Source organism: Mixophyes fleayi, chromosome 4 (genome assembly GCF_038048845.1).
Source record: "Mixophyes fleayi isolate aMixFle1 chromosome 4, aMixFle1.hap1, whole genome shotgun sequence".
Lineage (NCBI taxonomy): Eukaryota > Metazoa > Chordata > Amphibia > Anura > Limnodynastidae > Mixophyes > Mixophyes fleayi.
The window spans coordinates 61,280,963-61,303,295 of record NC_134405.1 but is presented as its reverse complement, the minus strand read 5'-3'; the positions used below and the strand labels follow the sequence as shown (position 1 = coordinate 61,303,295).

Below are 22,333 nucleotides of genomic sequence, written 5' to 3'. Positions count from 1 at the left end.
TGGGGTGGGTTGGCAACATGGTAGGGGGACCCCACACTGCAGCTTTCCTGCTATGGAGCTACCAGCCTCGGCTGGCTAAGCCTAGGGCTGGTTAGAGGAAAGTAGTGAGGGCCCCATGCTGTTTGTCCCTCGATTTTCCTCCAGCCAGCCCTTGGCTGACAGCCTTAGGGTTTACATTTAACTCTTTAATTACCCCAGAACCACCGCCCAGAGGTGTGGGAAGAGCCCTGTGCAGTCAGCACAGGGCTGGGCACCCCTAGGGAGGGGCCTACATTATTTTTGCCACCAGCCCCGGCTTGCTAAGCATAGGGCTGGTTGAAAGAGAATTGGGGGGGCCACATGCTGTTTGTCCCCAATTTTCTTCCGGACAGCCCTATGTCGGCAGCACTAGGTTTAATATGAGCTGGGAGGGGATTACGTTGTTTTTTTTAAACTTTTTTCCCCCCACTTTTTACAGCCACCAGATCCGCTTGCATGGCCGTTTTAATGCCTGCAGTGTGACTGTCGGCATTTTCACTGTCGACAGTCACACTGTCAGTATTATATGTATGTTGTGATTTCTTCCATTTAAATAATTAACCTGTTGGGATTTCTTCCCTGTCAGTATTTACAACCTTGGGTATTTATTTGCTCTTTGTCAGTATTTTGATTGTCAGCATTTTCTTGTGGGTAGAATTGCTATTTTCACCATCGGAAATTCATACCCAACCCGACAGTCTTTTCAACTGATTATCGAGCCAATCAAATGATAAATGAACGTATTGTTTTGTTTGATTTTTAAACTGGACTAAAAATCTCATTCAACGATGGAATGATGTTGTTCCAATATTGCAGTGTGTATGACTGGCAGTGTCCATAAATCTCTATGGAGTGTGCAGAGTCACCGTCTTTTCAGACGATGGTTATGACAGATAAAGAGCACAGTGGGATTATTTTGTAAAAAGTGTTTAGTGTGTACACATGAATCGGTATGCTGATCAGGAATTTTTTTGTTTTTTCTGTTAGACGGTAAAATCGTTAGGGATATCACATTGGGAGAAAATTTGTACAGTGTGTACCCAGCATAAATATACTTACTCAATTTCACTTAGAAGCATTATTTCACCAGACAGTAAGGGTATACACTTTATTGCAACAATAAAACATAGAACATGGAAATAAGAGCAGCAAGATCCTTGTGGGGAAAAACAAGCAATTAAATACATCTCTGAACTATACATCCCGCTCCTAGGGAAACACATGGAGGCCTGGCCAACTTAAACTTCAATGTGGGAAAAGATCTTGTAAGGAATATTCCTATTACAAAATATGCATTATCCAGCTTTCTGCCAAGTTCCACTTCCCGCTAACAGGAAACTAACTGTAAGATTCTATCCAGGTGGAACAGACGTCCTGTAGTTACGCATAGAATAAATTCACCAGTAACAGATAGATGCTGGTGTTGCTGCACTGGAAGGGGGTCATACTTACATACATATGGTTATTGCTCATGTATAACTCTATTTTCAGATACCAGATGAGACTGATGCTCCTCCATTCCACCACTGAATACATCAGGCCTGAGTCATTATAGAGAGCAAATCATAAAAAAGGAGTAACTTTGCACCTGGGGAAAACCATGTTGCATTGGAGGGGGAGGTACATTTAAAATGTGGGGACAGATTAATAGCATACTTGCCAACTCTCTCTGAATGTCAGGGAGACTCCCTGAAATAGGAGTGATCTCCCTCACTCCCTGAAGAGTCTGGCATTCTCCCTGATGCTGAGCCAGTACAAGACGTGGTTGGCTTCGCCATCTGTGACATGATGACACAGTTCAGAAATATGTCCATATATTGATGCCTATTGAGGTGGCAATTTTCATGGAGACCAAGATTTAATCAAAGACTGACAGGTAAGACAACATGACTTCAGTAATGGAGACAGAAATGCAAAAGACACTTCAGTCTCTAGAGATTCATTAGCTGCTTTTCTTTAACTCATACTTGCCTACTCTCCCGGAATGTCGGGGAGACTCCCGCATTTCTGGGAGACCTCCCAGAAGAGCAGGAAAACCTTCCGGTTCTCGCCACCGCAATAGATAAGTGGCAGGGGCGGGGCTTAATGACGCAAATATCAAGTCATCTTAGCTCCGCCCCTGCTGTAATTGCCCAAAATTGTAACAATCGTTTAGGGGGCGAGGTCAAAATTATGTGATTCGTCAAGACCCGCCCCCGCACGCTCACCTCCCCCGGGATCTTCCTGAAGCCAACGGGAAAAGTTGGCAAGTATGATTTATAGTTGGGATCGGGCATGTCTGAGATCAACTTTAAATTTCAGTGTAAAAATAAAGCTATCAAGTATTTGTGTGCTAGATGAAAAAGCAACCAGTTTTTAACTAAACTAATTTGCACCCCTTGCAATAAAACATGGTTTGTCGTCAGGGAAAATGTACTCATTTTTTTTGCCTTACTTTCCTTAATGACTCAGGTCCATCATGTCTAGATACAGGAAGTGAATGGAGGACTGCGGATATACCCTCAACAAAGGGATGCTTCAACACTGTTCAAGAGATCAAGATACTGGAAAATATCACCCACAAATACATGATTAGGTCAGTATGCAGTGGTGGGATTCAGCCAGTTCTCACCGGTTCACCAGAACCGATACCTAATTTTAGGCTCGGTGACTACAAGCTGAGTCCACCCTCTTCGTTGGTGGGGGGAGTAGGCCCTTTAAAACCCCAAAAAAATATATACTCAAATATACTCTGCGGCGTCGGAATTCCTCCTCCCTGCTCCGTCCGCACTGAATGTCGGGCGTGATAACGTCACGCCCGACGTTCAGTGAGGAGCGGGGCAGAAAGGAGTCGTCAAGAAGCAAGAAGAGAAGAAAGGAGCCGATAGAAAAGGTAAGTGAAGGAACGGAAGCAAGGGGGAGTAAAGGCAGCATGGCAGAGTGTGAAGGGGGAGCAAAGGCAGCATGGCAGAGTGTGAAGGGGGAGCAAAGGCAGCATGGCAGAGAGTGAAGGGGGAGCAAAGGCAGCATGGCAGAGTGTGAAGGGGGAGCAAAGGCAGCATGGCAGAGAGTGAAGGGGGAGCAAAGGCAGCATTGCAGAGTGTGAAGGGGGAGCAAAGGCTGCATGGCAGAGTGTGATGGGGGAGCAAAGGCAGCATGGCAGAGTGTGAAGGGGGAGCAAAGGCAGCATGGCAGAGTGTGAAGGGGGAGCAAAGGCAGCATGGCAGAGTGTGAAGGGGGAGCAAAGGCAGCATGGCAGAGTGTGAAGGGGGAGCAAAGGCAGCATGGCAGAGTGTGAAGGGGGAGCAAAGGCAGCATGGCAGAGTGTGAAGGGGGAGCAAAGGCAGCATGGCACAACCTTAAGGGGGAAAAGCAGCATGGCACAAAACTCTTTCCTATAACATAATCTAATTTTGTGTACCTCTTTTATTGTTCTTATTTGAGTATTAAATGCATGAAATATTAAACTACCTTTCGGCAGGGGCGGATTGGGAACTTAAAGTGGCCCTGGAAAAAATTCTTGAAGTGGCCTCATGTGGGCGGGACCAAATCAACCATAGGTGGGGCCAACACAAAAGTAGGCTGGGTTTAGAACTACTAGAATTTGGTTGTGGTAACATTCAGGAAAACCTGGATGTGATGACTTAAGACACAGTGGCTCATTTGTAAAGCAATGCAGGGAAAAAGCTGCTAGTCCTGTGTTATAAAAATACATGAATCCTTTTACATTATCTGCGACATGATTATACCCCTGTGCTCAAACTTGATTAGCTGCCTACTAACACAACCTTCCAATATACCCTTCATAGAAACTTATCTGACTTTCTTTAATAAGTTTAACTATTGCAAAACATAGAGCAGTATATGAGCACCTCACCGCACTGTTGCATCTTCCCCTGATGTCATGAGATGCAAACTACCAGCCAAACTTCTCTCTTTAATATATAATAATGTGTACTGTGTGTTTTAAAAAGTGCATTAAAAATAAACCTTATAATAAATGGCTATCCAGTGTGATCACCACAAAGGTGAAATGGTTCAAGCATCTGCAAGAAACACTTCATTTTTTAACAATTGTGTATGAGCCCTAAATGTGCCCAGTGATTGGTGGTGGTTTACATTAATAATAGCACAGGGAGGGATGGCAGACAATGGTATAAGTGGAGGGGAGAGCTATTCTAAGGCCTTGCTGGTGATATAGTAAGTGCAAAGGAGGAAGGATTAATGATATTGTCAGTGCAATGGTAGAAGGCAGTTAATGAAATCAATGCAAGAACCACTAAAGTATCACCAGAGCTGGAATAAGGCTCTGGGGGCCTGGGGCACTTAAGACAGGGGGTTATTTTAGATACATTTTAGAGAAATATAGAGGCAAAACTGTGTGCACTACTGTTAGATACACGCAGCTCTGCCGTCACAAGCAGTACAGTGTGAAGCAGGACATACCTCCAAACTGTCCTTGTTGTCGGACCAAATCCTGACTAAGCGAGACAGACGCCCAAATTCAGGGCTGCCCCACAAGATTCCGGACAGTTGGCGGACTGTCCTGGTCTCTCCTACCTGTTCTTGTCACTTTTACCACCTGTGGCTGCTGCTTTCTTTAGACTGGTTGCTGCTTGTTTGGATCCTGGAATGCTGGGGGCCCTATTTGTAAAAGAAAATGGGTACATGAAATTTAGAAAACTCCAACCAGCCCTGGCATTAAATCAAAATAGCACCCACATTTAATAATTAGGCCTCCCTACAGCCCCAACATTATAATAATTACTACTCCTATTTGATAAATAGATCTATTTCCCTCCAACCAGTCCTGACATTAAATTAATAATATATACATTTAATAAATAGACCTATTTCGCTCCAACCAACCCCAACATTAAAGTAATAGTATTCCCATTTAAAAAATAAACCTATTTCCCTCCCTCCAAACAATAACTTAATAGCATTTATGTTTAATATAACCATTTCCCACAACCATCCCCAGCATTAAATAACTCAATATTCACATTTAATTAATAGCCTTCCTCCCCAAACTCAGACCCACATTCAATTACTAGCCCCAAACCACTCCAGCATTAAATTAAAGGTCCCGTCACCTCATCTTAATTTAATAGACTCCAGTATTAAAAAGCCCCACCAATAAATACAATTGCCCCACCACCACCCCACAAATAAAATAGCACCCATTAAATTTTAAATTCCACCATTAAATTAATAGCCTACTACCCACCCATGTACTTTTAAGATAACCTCCCTCCCTTCCCTCATATAACACAATATATTAAGACCCCCCATTCCCTCACACATAATAGCCCCCACTCTGCTCTCCTCCACACCTGACAGGTCCCCCTCCGCCCTCCACACATAACAGCCCCCCCCCCTCTGCCCTCCATCACATTTAACAGCCCCCCCTCTGCCCTCCATCACACATAACAGCCCCCCTATACTGCCCTCCTTCTCACATAAAAGCCCCCCCACTCTGCCCTCTTTCTCACATAACAGCCCCCCCTCTGCCCTCCATCACATTTAACAGCCCCCCCTCTGCCCTCCATCACACTTAACAGTCACCCATCACACATAACAGCCCCCCCATACTGCCCTCCTTCTCACATAAAAGCCCCCCACTCTGCCCTCCTTCTCACATAACAGCCCCCCCCCCACGTCTGCCCTCCTTCTCACATAACAGCTCCCCCCCACTCTTCCCTCCTAGCCCCTACTGCCCCATAACAGCCCCCCCCACTCTGCCCTCCTTCTCACATAACAGCCCCCCACACTCTGCCCTCCTTTTCACATAACAGCCCCCCCCCCACTCTGCCCTCCTTCTCACATAACAGCCCCCCCACTCTGCCCTCCTTCTCACATAACAGCCCCCCACTCTGCCCTCCTTCTCACATAACAGCCCCCCACTCTGCCCTCCTTCTCACATAACAGCCCCCCCCCACTCTGCCCTCCTTCTGACATAACAGCCCCCCCCCCACTCTGCCCTCCTTCTCACATAACAGCCCCCCCACTCTGCCCTCCTTCTGACATAACAGCCCCCCCCACTCTGCCCTCCTTCTCACATAACAGCCCCCCCACTCTGCCCTCCCTTCTCACATAACAGCCCCCCCCACTCTGCCCTCCTTCTCACATAACAGCCCCCCCACTCTGCCCTCCTTCTCACATAACAGCCCCCCCACTCTGCCCTCCTTCTCACATAACAGCCCCCACTCTGCCCTCCTTCTCACATAGACAGCCCCCCCCCACTCTGCCCTCCTTCTGACATAACAGCCCCCCCCCACTCTGCCCTCCTTCTCACATAACAGCCCCCCCACTCTGCCCTCCTTCTGACATAACAGCCCCCCCCCCCACTCTGCCCTCCTTCTCACATAACAGCCCCCCCACTCTGCCTCCTTCTCACATAACAGCCCCCCCCCACTCTGCCCTCCTTCTCACATAACAGCCCACCCACTCTGCCCCTCCTTCTCACATAACAGCCCCCCCCCACTCTGCCCTCCTTCTCACATAACAGCCCCCACTCTGCCCTTCTTCTCACATAACAGCCCCCCACTCTGCCTCCTTCTCACATAACAGCCCCCCCCCCCCACTCTGCCCTCCTTCTCACATAACAGCCCCCCACTCTGCCCTTCTTCTCACATAACAGCCCCCCCACTCTGCCCTCCTTCTCACATAACAGCCCCCACTCTGCCCTCCTTCTCACATAACAGCCCCCCACTCTGCTCTCCTTCTCACATAACAGCCCCCCCACTCTGCCCTTCTTCTCACATAACAGCCCCCCCACTCTGCCCTCCTTCTGACATAACAGCCCCCCCCCACTCTGCCCTCCTTCGTCACATAACAGCCCCCCCACTCTGCCCTCCTTCTCACATAACAGCCCCCCCCCACTCTGCCCTCCTTCTCACATAACAGCCCACCCACTCTGCCCTCCTTCTCACATAACAGCCCCCCCCCACTCTGCCCTCCTTCTCACATAACAGCCCCCCACTCTGCCCTTCTTCTCACATAACAGCCACCCACTCTGCCCTCCTTCTCACATAAATGCCCCCCCCCCCACTCTGCCCTTCTTCTCACATAACAGCCCCCCACTCTGCCCTCCTTCTCACATAACAGCCCCCCCCCCACTCTGCCCTCCTTCTCACATAACAGCCCCCCACTCTGCCCTTCTTCTCACATAACAGCCCCCCCACTCTGCCCTCCTTCTCACATAACAGCCCCCCACTCTGCCCTCCTTCTCACATAACAGCCCCCCACTCTGCTCTCCTTCTCACATAACAGCCCCCCCACTCTGCCCTTCTTCTCACATAACAGCCCCCCCACTCTGCCCTCCTTCTGACATAACAGCCCCCCCCCCACTCTGCCCTCCTTCTCACATAACAGCCCCCCCACTCTGCCCTCCTTCTCACATAACAGCCCCCCCCCCACTCTGCCCTCCTTCTCACATAACAGCCCACCCACTCTGCCCTCCTTCTCACATAACAGCCCCCCCCCCACTCTGCCCTCCTTCTCACATAACAGCCCCCCACTCTGCCCTTCTTCTCACATAACAGCCCCCCACTCTGCCCTCCTTCTCACATAAATGCCCCCCCCCCACTCTGCCCTTCTTCTCACATAACAGCCCCCCACTCTGCCCTCCTTCTCACATAACAGCCCCCCCCACTCTGCCCTCCTTCTCACATAACAGCCCCCCACTCTGGCCCTTCTTCTCACATAACAGCCCCCCCACTCTGCCCTCCTTCTCACATAACAGCCCCCCACTCTGCCCTCCTTCTCACATAACAGCCCCCCACTCTGCTCTCCTTCTCACATAACAGCCCCCCCACTCTGCCCTTCTTCTCACATAACAGCCCCCCCACTCTGCCCTCCTTCTCACATAACAGCCCCCCACCTCTGCCCTTCTTCTCACATAACAGCACCCCCCCCCCCCACTCTTCCCTCCTTCTCACATAACAGCCCCCCCCACTCTGCCCTCCTTCTCACATAACAGCCCCCCCACTCTGCCCTCCTTCTCACATAACAGCCCCCCCCACTCTGCCCTCCTTCTCACATAACAGCCCCCACCACTCTGCCCTCCTTCTCACATAACAGCCCCCCCACTCTGCCCTCCTTCTCACATAATAGCCCCCCACTCTGCCCTCCTTCTCACATAACAGCCCCCCCCACTCTGCCCTCCTTCTGACATAACAGCCCCCCCCACTCTGCCCTCCTTCTCACATAACAGCCCCCCCACTCTGCCCCTCCTTCTGACATAACAGCCCCCCCCACTCTGCCCTCCTTCTCACATAACAGCCCCCCCACTCTGCCCACCTTCTCACATAACAGCCCCCCCACTCTGCCCTCCTTCTCACATAACAGCCCACCCACTCTGCCCTCCTTCTCACATAACAGCCCCCCCCCCCACTCTGCCCTCCTTCTCACATAACAGCCCCCCACTCTGCCCTTCTTCTCACATAACAGCCCCCCCACTCTGCCCTCCTTCTGACATAACAGCCCCCCCCACTCTGCCCTCCTTCTCACATAACAGCCCCCCCACTCTGCCCTCCTTCTCACATAACAGCCCCCCCCCCCACTCTGCCCTCCTTCTCACATAACAGCCCCCCACTCTGCCCTCTTCTCACATAACAGCCCCCCCACTCTGCCCCTCCTTCTCACATAACAGCCCCCCCACTCTGCCCTCCTTCTCACATAACAGCCCCCCCACTCTGCCCTCCTTCTGACATAACAGCCCCCCCCACTCTGCCCTTCTTCTCACATAACAGCCCCCCCCCCACTCTGCCCTCCTTCTCACATAACAGCCCCCCCACTCTGCCCTCCTTCTCACATAACAGCCCCCCCCCCACTCTGCCCTTCTTCTCACATAACAGCCCCCCCCCCACTCTGCCCTCCTTCTCACATAACAGCCCCCCACTCTGCCCTTCTTCACACATAACAGCCCCCCCCCCCCACTCTTCCCTCCTTCTCACATAACAGCCCCCCCCACTCTGCCCTCCTTCTCACATAACAGCCCCCCCACTCTGCCCTCCTTCTCACATAACAGCCCCCCCCACTCTGCCCTCCTTCTCACATAACAGCCCCCCCCCCACTCTGCCCTCCTTCTCACATAACAGCCCCCCACTCTGCCCTCCTTCTCACATAACAGCCCCCCCCACTCTGCCCTCCTTCTCACATAACAGCCCCCACTCTGCCCCTCCTTCTCACATAACAGCCCCCACTCTGCCCTCCTTCTCACATAACAGCCCCCCACTCTGCCCTCCATCACACTTACCTTGTTACAGCTGCAGCAGCTGTGGAGACTGCTCTATGTACACATGGGACGACACCTGTGTGACATGTCCCATGTGACTGCAGGAGGGAGGGACAGAAACAGATCCTCTGCCAGCCACAGTAAGGAAGGTGGCTGGTCCAGGAGCCAGGAGGAAGTGCCACACACTGCACAATGCCGCCCCCGTTCCTGGGGGGGTGGGGGCTCTCCATATATTTTTTATTTTATTTTATTTATTTATTTTTATCCGCCCCTGCCTTTTGGTATATCTTTTTGTATACTTAAAACGCGTCATTAGTGCAGAGAACCAGTTGTTAATTTATTTGAATCCCACCACTGTCAATATGGGCATACTGGATTGCTTATCACACTTATCTGAATATCCGAATACTATCTGAATATATATAAGTTTTAATATACATCACATAACCTATAATAGGTTTTATTTTTGTCCTGACAGCTTTGAAAGATGCAGTTACTCACATTACTCACCTGTACCCTCCTCCCCGTGCTTATCCTGTTCCCCCTTTATATGTTGTTGGTATATTTGTATGTCATTTCGATATTTAATGTCTCCTTATTATTATTTGCCTTGTCCCTGCTCTTTAAATACAAGTATAATCTATGTATAATCTGTTTTCAGACTGTCACATTAGGGCCACATTATAGCACCTTACCTGTTTTTGACTCTATCACTAATATCTATATCTATAATATATCTAATATCTATATCTAATATTGTGTATAATATAATATTCTGCATAAATAATAATAATAAAACAAGGGTCTATTTTTGGGGGGGGGGGGGGGTATCTTTTCTGCCTGTCAGAATCGGCGGGTGCAGATGTGCATCTCAGCGATACCTCAGCTTCTGGCAGCTGCTGGGTTGCTTAGGCAACCCAGAGGCAGCCAATCAATTAGAGCAGTGTGATCAAATGATCGTACTGCAGCTAATCACTGAGAGGGAGCTCCAAGGGAGCCTTCCAATTGGCTCCCTGCTCTTTATAGTGCCATTGTCTCTCATGCCAGTGACAGTTGAGGCCATGTTACTATAGCCTGCGCAGCTGTTCTGACTGCCCTCTGCTTAAATACTGACCTTGTCTGCTGTAGTCCTGACCCTGATGTTAGCCGCCTGCCCTGACATCTGGCTGGTTACTGACAGTGACACTGTAAGCCACCTGCCCTGACATCTGATTGGTTACTGACAGTGACTGTAAGCCACCTGCCCTGACTTCTGGCTGGTTACTGACAGTGACTGTTAGCCACCTGCCCTGACATCTGATTGGTTACTGACAGTGACTGTTAGCCACCTGCCCTGACTTCTGGCTGGTTACTGACAGTGACTGTTAGCCGCCTGCCCTGACTTCTGGCTGGTTACTGACAGTGACTGTTAGCCGCCTGCCCTGACATCTGGCTAGTTACTGACAGTGACTTTTAGCCGTCTGCCCTGACTTCTGGCTGGTTACTGACAGTGACTTTTAGCCATCTGCCCTGACTTCTGGCTGGTTACTGACAGTGACTGTTAGCCGCCTGCCCTGACTTCTGGCTGGTTACTGACAGTGACTGTTAGCCGCCTGCCCTGACTTCTGGCTGGTTACTGACAGTGACTTTTAGCCATCTGCCCTGACATCTGGCTGGTTACTGACAGTGACTGTTAGCCGCCAGCCCTGACATCCGATTGGTTACTGACAGTGACTGTTAGTCACCTGCCCTGACATCTGTCTGGTTACTGACAGTGACTGTTAGCCACCTGCCCTGACATCTGATTGGTTACTGACAGTGACTGTTAGCCACCTGCCCTGACATCTGTCTGGTTACTGACAGTGACTGTTAGCCACCTGCCCTGACATCTGTCTGGTTACTGACAGTGACTGTTAGCCACCTGCCCTGACATCTGTCTGGTTACTGACAGTGACTGTTAGCCGCCAGCCCTGACATCTGTCTGGTTACTGACATTGACTGTTAGCCGCCTGCCCTGACATCTGTCTGGTTACTGACATTGACTGTTAGCCATCTGCCCTGACATCTGGCTGCATATTGTCACCTGTTCTGCTAGTTCTGCTATCTGGTTCCGTTATCCGAATTTCAGGAGCTGAACACTGGATGTTACAGACATCCATCTAGCTACGCTGGTGAGTACTGATTTTAGTCCTAGTTTTTGTTACCAACCTCACCACAGTTTATCTCTGCTGATTGCTACAGTCTTCAAGATATCTTGTGTCAATGTCAGAACAGATATAAGACCCTACTACCATGTGCTAAGTCCTGGGGGCAGCTGAGTACTGGGATGCATAACACGCTCCATGGGAAAGGGTGAAAGCCACTTGTGTCCGGTTCTAGGGGTCTCATCCATGTTTTTGACGTTTGGTATCACACTCCCTTCACACTTATTTCCCTGCCCTCTTTGCTCTTCCTTTTGAAATATGAGAAATGTACATACCAGGTTTGTTTCCATAAAATTGTCTTTATTAAAGACAAGTGGTGCACTACTTTCTGTTACACCTGTATTTATCATGTTATGTAATAACAGTTTCAGGAGGTACTTCATATACTTAAATTAAACTAAAAAGAACAGAACCAGTTAATATGCTAATAAAGGATAAAACAGGCAAAACATATCAGCTTGGTTATTTATTAAACCACTAAATATATGTAACCCCCTGTCACTGTGTGTGGTGTGGGGTGCAAAGATTACACAGTGCACCTCCTTCTCTAGCCCTGGCTAGCTGATGGGCATGGGTGTAAATGACCAGGGGGTCCCTGCATATGCAGGTAGTTCTTTGTAAGTAGTGGGACACAGGTGATGTCACTTTGTGGTGCAGAGCAATAAACATAAGAGTAATTTGGACGCCAGACTATCTCTGTGACAAACTGAACTCTTTATTTACACTCCTCTTCCTCCAGCACAATAATCATAATGGTTGCAGCAATAAAGAAATATATACAGCTCCTGACTCCCCCAGTACAGTTTTTAATGAGCAATATGAATGTGGTTGCAAATATATCTCCTTACTCCCCCTGCACAGTTCTTAGTTATCTAGATGTAATATAATATAGTTCACAGGTCTCTTACAGTCCAGTACTCCGTACTTCACTGCAGCTCACCCTTCTCTGCAGGGACATTCACATGGATGCTAACAGGCATGCAGCTTCTCCTTAGTGCAGTCCTGACACACGCTGTGTAACTCTCACCTACAGCTCACCCTTCTCTGCAGGGACATTCATATGGATGCTAACAGGCATGCAGCTTCTCCTTAGTGCAGTCCTGACACACGCTGTGTAACTCACCTACAGCTCACCCATCCTCTGCGGGGATGATTTCTCCTTTGAGCTCTGACACTTCTCTCTGTGTACGCACAGCCCCTGGCTCTGACACTTCTCTCTGTGTACGCACAGCCCCTGGCTCTGACACTTCTCTCTGTGTACTCTCAGCCCCTGGCTCTGACACTTCAGCTACCATGCCTCTTGCAGCAACCCTCACTCCAGGGTCTCTTCGATGCAAAATGTTCCCCTCTCTCTCTTAGGGTTCTCTTTAGTGATATGGGGTTCTCCCACTCTCTGGGATTAGGGACTCCTCCCCTCTGTATATGCAGCCACACTGCTGGTTTTATCACAGTACATACCAGGTACCCCTGGTCACAGTAGTTCCACAGCTACTCACCGTTCAGCCAGAATCACAGTGTAGCTTATCTCCAACACATATGCAGCTCCTACATCCCATAGTGTATGTATGCTGCCACTTGCAGCAATCCCCCCTTCTCTCCAGGAGTCTCTGCTCTGGGGACTCTCCACCTATTCAGGCACACAGTACTTGCCCCTTTTGCAGTCACAGTGCTCACACTCCCAGGCAATGCCGGGGGATCCTGGGAGCATCCTCCCCACTCTCCCAGTTCACAAGCTAAATATCACACGACCTCTGTTCTCTCTGTCTGTCTCTGTGTCTCTCTACCCCCTTCCTAACAGACCCTCCTTCCTCTCCCTCAGTCTCTCTCAGACTGGGCTGTGTTATCACCATAGCAACCAGCCGGTGTCACTTTTTACAAACACCTAACTTGTCCTCTAGGTGACCGGTCCTGTATGCACTGGGGTGAGGGGTTTACTAAAATGCCACTAGGGGGGCGTTACATACAGCAGGTGTCGCTTGATATACAATTGTATAAATTATTGGGGTATTTGACACAGATAAAAACCGACATTGTGATTGCCGACAGTGAAAATGTCGACATTAAATCGGCAATGCCAGCGGGTCCAGCAGCTATACAGCCATTGGAGTCACCGGCAATAGACAGTCATAACAATAATAAATAAATGTAAAAGAAACTGCCCCCCTCCACATACATATTATCCTGAGTGCTGCCAGCCTAGTGCTGGTCATAAGAAAATCGGGGGGACAAACAGAGTGGGGTCCCCCCGATTCTACTTCAACTAGCTCTAAACTTTGCCAGCCGGGGCTGGTGACATTATATCAGGGGAACCCATACAGGGAGATCCCCCTGTCATGATGTCAACCAACTCCAGGCTGGTCAGCATGAGGCTGGATTCTCTTGGCGGTTGGTGCCCGCAAAAAAATGTGGGCTCCTTCCTTAGAGGTGCCCAGCCGGTGCTGAGAGCACTAGGTCTCTCCCCACACTCCTGGGCAGTGGGTGTGGGGTAATAAATGGCTAAAAAAAAAAAAATCACACGCTATTTTAGATTGGTGAACTACAGGTCCCAGCAAGCCCAGGCTGCCATGACCAGTCTGAGTCTGTAGTACTACAAACACCAGCATACCGATGGTTGCCAGGACATGCAGACACTAAACCATAAGTGCCAGCATGCCCTGACACCCAGGGCGGCTATGCCCTGTAGTGCATCAATGTAAATAAAATATGTCCCTTGTGCGAACCACAAAATTTTATTAAAAAATAAAAATAAAACATTCATACTTACCATCTCTGTTCTTCTTTCTTCTGTACGATCCAATCTTCTAAGCTTTTAATCCAAATTGTGTTAGTAAAAAAACAAAAACCCCAAAAAACATTCCACGTGTGTTCGCAAAAAAATATCTTGTCTGGCAGCTTGATCCCCAAGCTGTCAGCATGGGCTGGGTACCCCCAGGGAGGAGGAACGCATTTTTATTGTGACCCCAACTCCCTATGGAATGAATCCAGGCCCATGATGGCCAGCCTGGGGCTGGTTGACATCATGGCAGGGAACCCCCTGCTGTGGGTCCTCCTGCTATAGTGCCACCAGGCCTAGGGCTGTTTGTCCCACCGATTTTCCTCCGACCAACACTAGGCTGGCAGCACTAGGGTTAATAGGACTGGGGAGGGGGGAAAGAACTGCTGGCGACTCCAGGGCTGAATAGCCGCTAGAGGCGCTGCCATTGCCGATTTACTGTTGACATTTTCACAGTCGGCAATCACAATGTCGGTATTTTATGTGTTTTGAGAAAATTGAAATACTGGTATTTAGCCTGTCGGCATTTTCATGTTAAACTAAAGAAATGTGAATCGCACCGGGTAAGTCCTATAATGTTAGTGACACATTTTGTGTAACAGTAATTGTATATACTTATAGATGCTTATTCGTTGCCACCAAAAATGGTGCACTTGCACAGGATTATTGATATGTAAAGAGAAGGAGGAAAAGAGAAGAACCTGTGCTGCAAGGCACTCTCAGGACTCACAAGGATAATATAAAATGTATAACTTTATTTATCTTATTTAAAAGAAAAAGAAACTTTATTGTATCATTGTAATCTGCCCCTAATAAGGTTCTATCTCATTAGCAAAATATTAAAAGTTAACTAAAGTGAAAAGAAAAATAATAAACATAAATAATAAACCCAAATAAAAATGTGTGGTTCAAATAGCAGATAACTGCTAATCTGTGCTACTGTCTATAATGTCCGTTATATAATTTGTATATAATCGCACATGGAAGTTATACCAAGATTAGGTATATCTAAAGCCTAGATTCAGGTAGTAAGTCAATTTATATAGTGTGGGTTATATTAGCAATAACCAGAGTCTAAGATATATATTACCATATGGAACCAGTGATGTAATGGTAACTAATATCTCATACATTCAATTTAACGGTTTTAGGGATGAAAACATTCCAAAAAACCTTAATTTGGTATAGCTCATAGATTGTTAGTTATATAACTATAGCTGAACTTGAACTAAAATTCATTAATATTCCATATTGTGCTTAAACAACCTTAATAGGTCTATTAAGTCTTAGACTGACTGTCTTATATTCACTATATAGGGTGTTCTGTGATATTTTATTCAAGTGTCCAGCCCTAAGATGGTTGTTATATACGCTGGTTCCTAAATTGGTTTATGCTCTCATACTACAGAATTAAATACCCTATCTTTCTCCCAGAGTGCTCCATATAATGAGGAGAAGAATTCAATGACTGCTGTAGCACCCCTGTCTAATGTACTGTCTCTCATCTATTGGTAATAAAATTCCCTAATTGCGGAAAATAGGGACAGTAGCGCAGAAACGCTGACACGCGTTTCGCTACTGAGCTTAATCAAAGTTTGCGTTCCAAATGCCGAACTTCCTGTCAGTGTCCCGTTAGAGGTGCAGCTGGAGCTACGTTACTTCCCTGCATTTGGTGGAGGAGGTTATGTGGTGCAGGAATTGGCTGCTCTTTGCAAAGAGTAAAATCAAGTTCAGTCTTAGCCTCTGATTTATGATTTGCTGAGCTTCATCCACTGACTCAGCTCCTATTGAATGAGAGCTGGGGCCACCATAGTAGCTCGGCAGGGCATAAAGTAGAGAATATGTATTGTGACTAATGCAGTATAAATCAATGAAAAGGAATAATAGGGCAAAAATGAAGGGGCCAGAGGTGACGGCTCGTGGGCCGCATGAGGCATTAGGGCATACTTGCCAACATGGGCAAGATGTTTCCCGGGAGGTCCGGGGTGCAGATGGGTGGGGGCGGGGCTAGAAGAATTGCTTAAATAGCCCCACCCCCAAAACAGGCATCACTACTCTGAACCAATAAAAACAAGGGGGGGCATACGATGACGCACCCATGATGTCACTAAGCCCCACCCCCTCTGTTTAGTTTACACAGCCGGCTAGGATCAGGGAGAATTGCCTGCTCTCCCGGGAGGACTCCCAGAAATTCGGGAGTCTCCCGGAGAGTAGGCAGCTATGTATTAGGGTCACCTGTTTCTTATTACTATTTTACATAAACTAAGGAATATTTGCAAAACATTTGGGCCTGATTCATCAAGACACATATCTGTCGATTTGGGAGTAATGTACGAAAAAAATCACGCTGCGCATGCCCAGAAACGAGAGATACGTCCGTGAACGCAGCCCCAGCACCCGCGAATGCAACGGACACTTAGTACAGCCTACGCTCCTGGGGAGTGAACAGGGCGGGGAAGGGGCGTTTTGTTATAGTGAATGTACAGTAAAGGCGTGCCAAACTCGAGCCCACGCAGCCACGCCTTAATCCAGCTCTGAGCGTCCCAAAGTTACTTGTTTTTGTGCCGTATCTCTTGCTCCAGCTACAGGGCTAGTCTAAGTCCTGAGTACTAGTGATGACAGTCTTGTATGCATGCTATAATGTGTGTTTGCAATCAGGAGCAACTATAAAAAATTATTTTATGCTCAGTAGACATTAACAACATCCTGATAAATGTATTTTATGGGGAGGGGGGACACTTTTTTTTTACTATTTTATCATTAATGCCTATATTATTACCTGGTGACATTAATGCAATAATTTTTTCCTCTGTACATTTTGGTATTGGACGTACCCTGCAGCATCTTGTATAGTAGAGCACAGCAGACCTACACCTGATTTTAACAGCACAGGTATCTTGAGAGCCACGCCTTGATGAATTCGGGAGTGCGCAAAGCCTAAATACGTGCATATAATACTGAACGCGGGTTGCGCTCAGAATGCGTACCTTGATGAATCAGGCCCTTAGTGTCATAAAGGGTATAATGTAATAAGGTTGACAAACATTGATCTCTAGACAGTAGGATTACAGGCTGATATTCACCTGCTCTAGTGACCCTGGAAATTGTGTGGCAAATGTGCTTTTGGAGGATTGTAGCTCACATTTAAAATTGAGTGTGACTTTCACATTTTGTAGCGTTAGTAATTATTTCAATGACTGGGGATCACTGGGAGAGATGTCAGTTTTTCTTTGGCAAATAGATTAGAAGCAAAATTCGGCATTTTTACCAGTTTCCCCCAAAAATTAAAAATATAAAAAATAAAATAAATCCTTAGCCATGCTATTTTCAGACTTTAATTGTATTTGACCACGTGATGGCGCTCTCTCCGCTCCGAGACACAGAGAAGGAGCCACCAGGGGGCGCTGTGGTCGGCCGAGACCGCGAGATAACCTGGGAGAGAGAGAAGGAGGCAGAGACTGTTCCATCCAGCGTTCTCCAGACACACAGACTGCAAGTGGACGAGGACAGGAGCAGCTGGACTGAAACTGCGCCAAGAGACATCCAACACCAGGCTGCCCTGTAAGAGACGTACAGTCACATCATTGTGCAATATATGTATCTGCAGAGCCCATAGTGTGACCTCTCCTGCACCATACATTGCACAGGGCACACCGGTGAACTATTAAGTCCCCTAATTCCCTGATAGGTAGAGTATGCTGGGACTTGTAGTTCTACAGTACCTGGAGAGCCAACTTCTGTGCTAAGTCCTCTGATACAAATATATGTTCTGCAAGTGTTTCATTCTGAGAAGTTACAGTGACAAACTTTTATTCACCTTTTAGTATTTGTAAATGTTTAGGGCTAGTGTTTTGCACCATCAGTTATTATGCTATAGACCTAAAATAGAGTCTCTTACTACAGGAAAATGGGTCTTATGGACTATAATACAAGGGGCTCACACCTATACATGATGTTAAAAACATTGGTTTGATACTTCAGGGTGTATTGTAGTCTCATTAGGGAGACTATTTGTTCTCTTTTTTCTTTTTCCTTATGGATGAATGAAAGTGTAAATTTACTGATGTTTGTGTCTCCACTTTTGACATCAGAACCCCACTAAATCTACCATCTCCATGTTGAACATTAAATAAACAAAAACCAGAGAGTTGTAAATAATTTTTTTTATCTATATTGACCCTATTCCTGTGAGGTCAAATAATTAATTTGAAGTGATGAATACAGCATTTATGCCTTTTTCATATAAATATATATATATATATATATATATATATATATCTCCATCCCTCAGTAAAAAGGATATTACATTGGTTTCCTTGTTGGTATCACAACATTCATAATACTTTCATAAGCCCTCAGGTCACCCAAAACGTTTTAATTTAATTGCTTTCAGCCTTTCACTTATTTTCAACACCTGTAGTTGTTTAATGTATTAATAGTCCTTTTCATTAATGAACGCACCACGGTCCACTATTATACAGAGAGGTGTGTGGTGGCACAGTGGTTAGCATTGCAGCCTTACATCGCTGGGGCCTTGCCATGGGTTCTCCTCTGACCAGGGCCTTATGTGTGTGTAGATCGTTTGTTCTCTCCGTGTTTGTGTGGGTTTCCTCCAGGTGCCCTGGTTTGATTTCTCACAACAAAACTATTAGGTTAGGTGTGTTTGCATGGGAAATAATTTAGACTGTAAGCTGTGAATGATTAAACATTCTCTGTAATATGGCGCACTATATAAATAAAGGTTAAAAATCTGTCAATATAATTCATTTGCCAATTATGTATGTTATTAATTGTAGAAATGACATAGATGTATCAGCTGCTGTATAGATTACAGGCAAAGCCTGAATAATATACAGTTTTGGAACTACAAGTCCCAGTATGACCTGCTAGCTAAAAGCACTTGAAGTTCCACAACAGCTGGAGGTAGAACACTTGCAGAACTGCATGTTATGAAATGGGCATCTTTATATGCTCAGAGGTCTGTCACAGGATAAGTTACGTTCTGTATACAGATTAATTTTTTTTTTCCTTTTGTCTGTAAGGAAGCCTGACTTTCTGCTTCTGTGACCCTGCTTAATAGATTCTTGTCTCCTCAGCTTCCTACCTTTGTGGAGCTTGGTACTTCGGCATCCTGGATCCGCCATGTATAGACGGGGTGTACCTCTCTGGGGTGGAGTATGAATTTTACATACTTGTAACCGCAGAAGTGGACCACTTTTTGCAACAGGGAAACCATAAGGCGTGAGTATATTGTATGTAATACATTCATGTGTCGAAAGTCGTTCATTGTGTAGGTCACCTGCACATAATGCAAGTGACAATTTCATGAGCTGAACAGATATTCATGAGAATGCATCTTATTCATGTTCAGCTTAAGAAAGTGATGTAACATCCAAGAAGAGAGAGCCGATAGACTACTGGAGACACAACAGAGGAAGGCCAGGGAGAGATCCGGGGAGGAGATGTAGATTTGGGTGATCTTGATATAGAGGTGATAATGGAGGAGTTGATGAGATCACAGAGGGAGAAGAGCTGGGGGCGCTTCTGGGTAGGGGGAGGTGGAAGCAGGGTTAGAGGTGGAGAAGAAGCGGTTGGCGAGGTAGGAGGTGAACCATACAAGGACAGTGTCGTGGGTGCTGATGAAGTGGAGGGTTTACAAGGAGATGGCGGTCAAGGTGTTGAATACCACAGAGGGGTCAAGAATGATAAGTATTGAGAAATGAGCCTGGAGTGGAGGGATCTGTAACCACATTGAATTGGCTTGAGGCGGGCATGGAAGGAGAGGAAGGTGGTGAGGTAGTTGTAGACTCACTCAAGAAACTTGGAAGCGAAAGAAGAATTGGGAGGATATGAGAGATATGAATTAGGACTGCTTAGAGAGAAATAAAGCAGAACAGTAGGAGAAGAGAATGAATTTGAAGTGATGTAAACCCGCTTAAGAGCGTGATTTTTCTCCAGAGACGCTCGGTGCAGTGAGAGCATTTTTGTTGACAGCGGGTCAGTTTAGAATGCCATGGTTTTGTTGGGATCGTAGTAGGGTGAGGGAGAAAGCCTGGTCAGGACAGGAGACAGTGGTGATGGGGGACAGAAGCGTCCAGAGAGGAGGAGAATGCATGGTCAAGGTTGTGCTTCGTGAGAGTAGCCTTTGGAGATGGGAGGTGGGAAGGTGCTAAAGGAGATAAGGTGGTGGTCTGAGAGTGGAAAGGGGCAGGTTTAGGTCAGATACAGCACACCGTGAAGGGAAAAGACCAAATTGAGGGAGTGACCAGTGTTTTGAGAGGAGGAAGATGTCCATTGAAAGAAACCAAATGACGACAAGAGGGAGAGAAGTTTGGAGACTGCAAGGCTGTTGGGATAATCATTTGGGATGTTGAAGTCTCCCGGGATAAAAGAGGTCAGAGGAGATGATGTGTGTGAGCCAGGCAGAGAAGATTATTAAGTAAATGGGAGACAGGTTCAGGGGGGTGATAAATTACAGCAACGCGATGGTAAACACAGTGAAAGAGACGGATGGAATGGACTTTGAAGGAAGGGAAGGAGGGTTCAGGGGGATAGACCCGGAAAGTGCATAGGGGGGATAGCAGGACCACAACCTTGCCGGGCCCCCAGGTCTTGGTGTCGAGGCGTGAGAAGAAGAGCGGAGGAGAGGGGTGAAGGAAGGCAGATGGATTGGACGGTGAGTGCTCCGGGGAGGCAGAGTAAAGGAGTGAATGATGCAGTAGTTATGGCAAGGCTGAAAAGCATGACAGTGGTAGTGAATCAATTAGAGATACTGGTAAAACATGACAGTGGAGTAGGGGGAAGAGGGGACCCAATGTCCTCCCTTACAATATCAGTGTAAAAGCATAGTTGGGGGAAGGCAGTGGCAATACAATTTGTTGAACATAATAGCAATAAGCATTGAAGGTGCAGCAAGAGCAATTAGGGAGCAAATAGGTGAAGGTCCGGATTAGCGGTGTAGTCGGTATGGTGAGGGTGGAGGTCCATTGGGTACCCACCATGCCACCATCTTGGCCAGTTGGCATCTCTATGTGGTGGTGCACAATTCTGCAGGGGACATTTTAACAATGTTGATGGGTATTTTACATGGTCCAAAAATTTTGCGCACTCTTGATTTAAGCCTAAAGACTTTTGAGGTATTGAGTTTCCATAAGTCCTAGGTGATTATTTAATATTCTATAACATAATTTATCCTGGTTTAGTACAGCCAGCAAACAGATTGTTCAGTGAGTGAGATCAGTGTCTGACAACTCTCATGGCCCCAAGTGGTCTTATTGGTCAGTCTGACTACCAACAGGATCTGAGGGCCTTCAGCATGTCTGTCTGAATTGGACATTGATTCGATCTTTCAGGGATCAGGTTTACCAGCTGGATCTTGGGATCTTGTTCTTGTGTGTGGTTACATTTGTCAAGCACAAGAGCATTAGTAAGGAACTCTTAAAATTTGATTTCAATCGCTATATTGTATCATTCTTAGAAATTTCATTTGTCACATTCTATAAGCTTCATTTCAGGCCTTCAAGAAAGCTTAGGGGTGTCTTATATTTAGTATTTTTTTATTTGTTTCTATTTCTTAGACTCGGCTTGTAGATTATGCATTTGGCAAATGTGTTATCTGGATCATATCCCCAGCATTATACTATATTAAAGAATATTTGCTCAGCAGGTTTTCCTATCTCTCCTGCTTATTCCCGACTTGCAGGAAACAGCTATTTTCCTGTGATGTATCCCGCTTGAAGTTATAGTTCTGCCATAATGGCTGAAGAGTTCACAAAGATAGCGTCTCAAGGGGTAGGTGCTGATGCCACCCTCATAGCGGTCCTTCAGACAGTGATTGCGGGAGGAGTGGAATTTTGGAAGGCTGATTCTTCTGCCTAGGTTAGGTAGCGGTGTGTGTGTTTAAACAAAGTATACTAATGTTCTCTGTCAAGAAAATGAACAAGCTTAGAAGCTACTGAATTATACTAAATAGTATCAGCACAGAGATACAAAGTGTCATCTCTGAGCGCTCCTGAGAGGAGCAGTCAGTGAGCACCTGCACATACTGCCAGTATATGATATTACACTGTAGGAACCTGATGTTTATTCTCACAGCTGGTTACTGGGCGGTCACGGAACGTATGGAGGAATATAGATCGC

General features: G+C 46.9%; 1 protein-coding gene across 1 annotated transcript in view; it reads left to right on the top strand.

The window, feature by feature from the left end:
- Window positions 1–22,333, top strand: part of R3HCC1 (R3H domain and coiled-coil containing 1) — a 39,418-nt gene that overhangs the window by 4,003 nt on the left and 13,082 nt on the right. Inside the window, exons 2-3 of the mRNA XM_075205902.1 lie at window positions 11,313–11,388; window positions 19,291–19,435. Coding sequence (XP_075062003.1) covers window positions 11,313–11,388; window positions 19,291–19,435 — 221 coding nt within the window. The remainder of the gene's footprint in view (window positions 1–11,312; window positions 11,389–19,290; window positions 19,436–22,333) is intronic.